Raw genomic sequence first — 5,298 nt, forward strand, 5'->3', positions numbered from 1 at the left:
TGGTTGAGCATTCTATTGGAGCACAAAGTGAGGAAATCCTTGTGGATTTCAACAACACGCAGTCTAACCAGCAACACCATCTGGTTCGATGCCTAAAGCAACTCGGCCACAACAAGTATACCTCTTCGCCACAGCATTGACTATGACATTAACATAACTTGATAAGTGATTTCTCAATGCCACCGAATCCTCAATTTGCTTAGATTAGAGCCTTTTAGGAAATCTTTGCCTCATACATCACCGCGGATACATGTCTTACCTTGCTCACGCGGATACACACTCTTCCATGTCTTGAGCCATATTCTGAGCCAACTCAATGATGCGGGAAAGAATAGGCCTCCTTGAAACAAGAAGCTACGGAACATGAGAACGGACCAGACCAAGTCTAACATCCAAGTTTCAACCACGGTCAACCCTCTGCCCACCACATCTGGCCAATCCTTGGCCATTCTCATCCATTTCATCACAGGACTATACCACAAGTGAATTGACCAAAAGCCTTCAACCTAACACAAACCAATCCCTCAAACAACCCGCACAATAGAAAAGAAGAAGAAGAAAAAGAACTTCCCCAACAACATTCAGCTTCCCCGGGAAACTCGGGTAGCATCCACCACACCACAAAACTTCTCCAAACTCCCCAATGATACTATACTATACTCTTCTTTACCCGGCCGCCCCCGTTAATTCTCCAAATTGTCCCGCGCCCTAACAAAATAACTCTAAATTTTACTTTCACGTATTCTTAATTGTTTAAAAAATAAGGGCCTCCTCCCTCCTTCTCGATTTCGCTGCGTGAATTAAGAGAAAAACGAGGCGCGTTGCTACGCTGATTTTTTGGGCTCCACATTTTCCCGCAGCTTCCCGGCCGGTGAGGCGATTTAAGCATACCTATTCGCTCTCTCTGCAACCTTTTTTTTTTTTTTTCCCTGCTGATTGTTTATTTTATCCCCGAGGACTCAATGGGACTTTGCCGGATGAGGTATTTGAAGGGGATCTGGGGAAGATGGAGAGTCAAGTACGGGGTGCATACGGCAGAGTATCTCGTACGGAGCATCTTCCCTCCCTCCAGATGTAAAATTATCTATGAGAGATTTCAGCTCTTCGGCGGCGGCACTAAACCGGCCGAGGGTGCTCTATTCAAGCAAACAAAAGACATTCATAATCACTTTCCCTGACTCCCAAGGGGCTTCTAAGGAGTCGAAAAAAAGGAAAAGAAAGGAGAATGCAACTGTACGTGCCATGTGCTACTATTCCCATGTTGTGTCACCGAGTGAATTCGCCCACTCCGGGCCCTATCAAGGGTTCAACGCCCATCGTTTCAACTAATCCTTCATACCGTACTCGTAGCCGCTCGCGTGCCCAGCCTCAGGCTTACTGTACGCTACGACCAACGCCCGCAAAACCTAGCCGTCTTTTTTTCCCCTTCTTTACTGTAGCTTTTGCTCTTGTGTCTCATCGTCATATCCAGTTAGTCGTGTGCACAGACGTGGCATTGGTATTATGTAGATCAGCTCATTAAAATGAAATGTAAGAAACAGAAAATAAAAGCCTCATACATGAAGCACCCGGGCCGTTTATGTCAAAAAGAAAAAAAAACCTCGCAAGCAATTTCCCGTTGATGGCCCCTGATGGCTCGACGTAATTGCCTCATTGTCCAAGTGTTATTTCTCTCCGTATTTCGGCGTGCAAAGCCCATCTACGTAAGTAGGTTAATATCAGTAGCTCCCTATGAAAATTTACTCTGTAGTGTACAGTAAATACCTACCTAGTAGTAATTTGCATTCCGGGCCATTCCTTCGGTCCTACCTAGGGGTGATGGTCCGTTTCGCCTGGAATGATACAACGAACTCCAGTGAGACAGACTACGGAACAGATGATCCCTTTGAATGCATCCTGTAGCCTAGACTGCTGTCACGTAAATAAACTAAATGTCTCGCCATCTGAATCAATTCAATTCTATTGGTGTGAACATAGCAATAGATTTTGTGAATTTGGGCTTGGTTACAGGGTAGGCATTTGCATCTAGATAGCGAGTTGGAAGTTGTTTGAGAACTGTCTTTTTTGTTGTCTTTGAGTCTTCACAAAACTAATTTATATCTGAACGTTTCTTTTTTTTCACTGTTTTTTATTTGGTCTCACCAAATTTAAAGTATGTAGCCTCTGTCCTAGATTCTGCAGAGGCACGACATTTTCGCGTGGGCTTACAAATGGCCAGACATATCACAGACATCATCTGAAAAAAGACACAAGACAGGTATAAAACATATAAAGTTAACTTTTAGTAACTAGCTAATAGGTATCCGATTCAGAGCACGAAGATGCCTCCCCCTTTGCGTAAAACGTCCACATAAAATGGGAAAAAACAAAGAAACAAACGAGACATCTATCGCCAATGACGAGACTGTACAATCCAGACCAAAAGCAAGGTCATGGAGCAGTTTCCGATTCCCCAGAGGGGTCCCTCCCGTTCGCCAGACGCCATTCATACCAAGCCTGATTGATGCCGCTGTTGCCCTCAGCCGAACCGAACCTGTCGGCGCAAATTGCCGAGGGCGTAGAAATCAAATTTACCACTCAAGTGTCGCAAAAGCCAAATCGATCAGGTCCTCCCAGCAGTGTTGGGATCTGGGAATCGGAAGCCCGTCGGGAAGTTGGGCATGCCGTTAGGCAAGGTGCCGATGCCAAAGGGGAAGCCGCCCATGTTGTTCTGCTGCTGTTGACCATCAAGATCCATCTGACCGGGGCCATCGTCTCGGCCTCGACGCCAGCGTGTATCGTCGTCGCGGTGGCGTGTAGACTTGGGACCGTTGCTACCGCCCTTGTCTGTCTGCATCCGGCGGCTGATGGCCTTGGACGAAACGCCAGCGCCGATTTCAATATCGGGCTCTTCGACACAAATGCCCGTCTCAATGGGCCGGCCTCCGCTTCCACCGTACGGAGCAGTGAGCATCCACTTTCGGTCAGCGTCGGTGAGCTTGTGGATGGGAATAACACTGATGCCGGTTGAGTAATCGCTGCAGTCTCTAGGACCGAACCCAACGCCCCATCTGGTCTAGTAATCGAAGTTAGTATGTTACTAATAACACAATACAATGCCTGGCTTGCACTTACACGAAGGGGATACTCAAGACCCCTGGCATCTTCCATTGCATCCTTCGCCCTAACGGCGTCCTGGCGTGTCAACATCTTGACAAAAGCATGGCGTTTGTCTTTGTTAACAATGCAAGTCTGAACAGTGCCATAACGGCCAAAGATGCCACGCAGCTCGGCTTCGGAGCAACTGGTGTACTTGGTTAGCATACGATCAAACCAATCCAAGTCAGAAAGTGGTAGACTTACGTAACGCCTCCTACAAACAGGGTACGACTAAGAACTTTGATGGTGCCAGATGGAAGCGCTGGATCGAACTCAACCCACTTCTCCTGCTGGAACTCTTGGGCGGGAGAAGGGCTTCGTCCATGGCGTCCACGAGGAGGGCTACGCTGGCGGTAATCATTGCCTCCTCGGCCATTGCGGTCTCGATCATCCATGCGTCCTCTGGGAGGTGAGTTACGACCATATTCACGTCCACCACGTGGAGAACCGCGGGCATTCCAACCGCGCTCGGGTGATCTAGAGCGTGAACGGCCTCGATATCTAGGAGACCTTACGTTGTCCTGGTAGCCCTGGTCAGGCGCAGGGCCCGAAGCAGCGGCACCCCATGGCTGCTGAGCCGATGGAAAGGTGCCTTGGGCAGTGGGGACAGGGGCGGGAGGTTGCGCTGCCGGATACCCTCCAGTTGCAGTGGCAGAAGTCATGCTCTGGATGAGAGCGGGAATCTTATCAAAGGGGACGCCTTGATCAGCGAGAGCCTTGATCAGCATAATCTGCTGCTGTACGTCCGGTCCTAAACCAGCTCCGCCGGCTCCTGCGGCGGGAGGCGCTGCAGACGCTGCCGCATATGGGTTGGATGGGTTACTCGCACTGGCTGGCATCGGAGCATTTTGACCAAGCATTTGAGTCAACGAGAATGGCAGAGACGAAACATTTACGGGTTGTCCAGCCGGGGGATACGACTGGTGAGGCTGTGGGAGCGATGAAGCAAGGACCTGTGATAGTCCTGGGGGAGTGGCGGAAGCTGGGGGGGCGTTGGAAGTAGCGGGAGGCATGCTATATGATGCGGCGGGAGCTGGGAGGGATTGGTTGCTCGGTGCAGCCGAGGTGTTTTGGCGAGCAATATTAGCCAAGGCTTCCAAGATGGACGAGCCATTTGGCGCAGGCTTGTTCTGCGCCTGGTTCTGGATAGAAGCTGCCAATCCAGCAGGCGGGCTACCAGGGGGAGTTGTGGATTCTGTAGTTACGTTAGAAGAGCTCGTTCATACAGAAGTTCTGATTTGACTGGCCAGGAGCATCACGTCTCTTGAGGAAGACTGTGATGCACCATGCCAGTATGTGAGAAGACGTACTTGGTGGTGAGGGAGCGTTGACTTTCTCCTTGAATGATTCTATCATGGATGTGGGGAAGGTCTGGCCTTTTTCCCAGATATCAAGCAATTTTTTGATCTTTTCCTACAAGGCGAGAAGAAAAATGTGAGTTACTAGTCCTTCAGATACGATTTCTTGTGGAGATTTCCTGGAGGCGGCTGTTGACCACCAACAAAGCAATGCTGACTTGCACTCGTAGACTTGGTTCCTCAAAAAACGAGTGCAGGGGTCTGTCTTGCTTCCGGTTCACCAGATATGCCAGATATCAACGAGACAAAGCGCACGTTCAGACGCCTACGAGCGGGAGCGCTGTATGTGTGTGTATGTGTATGCGTGTGTGATTTCACCCGACCGATACAGATTAAAACTCGAATTACACGTACCTTTTGATCTTCTGGGCAAGACTGAAGAATGTCATTCATCAAAACAGGCATCAGTTCCGTTACTCGGTGCACTCCAGCGGCATACGTGCCATCCTGGGCAGAGCTGTTTATGGGCTGACCCTGAGACTTTGCTTGTTCAAGCCACTTGCGGGTTACAGAGTCTACGACGTAGAGGACGCCCAATTTGTGTGTTCCTGGAGTTTTCTTGAAGTGTGTGTAGATTTTTTGAATGAGGACAGATTCGGACTGCAAGGGAGCCGTGTCAGCAAAAGGAATGGGGCCGCTCAGCAACGCATGTTGGAAGAAAATCTGTTCAAAAACACCTTACCTGAATGTTGGCGACGCAAAGAGACGTGAGGCTAGTAATACGAGAGCCGGATACACCTGGTGGCTTCAAATTGAGCATGGCCTGTAGGCCAGCTTCCAAGTCTGTTACTGCAGACGCCAT

At 49.4% G+C, this 5,298-nt stretch overlaps 1 protein-coding gene across 1 annotated transcript; it reads right to left on the reverse strand.

Annotated features, from left to right (window-relative positions):
- Positions 1-2,602: 2,602 nt before the first annotated feature.
- T069G_08547 (RNA polymerase II-binding domain-containing protein) lies at positions 2,603-5,298 on the reverse strand (the record flags this gene model as incomplete). Its single annotated transcript, XM_056175757.1, has 7 exons — positions 2,603-3,055; positions 3,115-3,283; positions 3,343-3,538; positions 3,602-4,333; positions 4,449-4,551; positions 4,851-5,096; positions 5,179-5,298. 7 exons carry the CDS (start codon positions 5,296-5,298, stop codon positions 2,603-2,605), a joined length of 2,019 nt encoding a protein of 672 aa, XP_056026706.1.

This window comes from Trichoderma breve, chromosome 5 (assembly GCF_028502605.1).
Source record: "Trichoderma breve strain T069 chromosome 5, whole genome shotgun sequence".
Taxonomy (NCBI): Eukaryota; Fungi; Ascomycota; class Sordariomycetes; order Hypocreales; family Hypocreaceae; genus Trichoderma; species Trichoderma breve.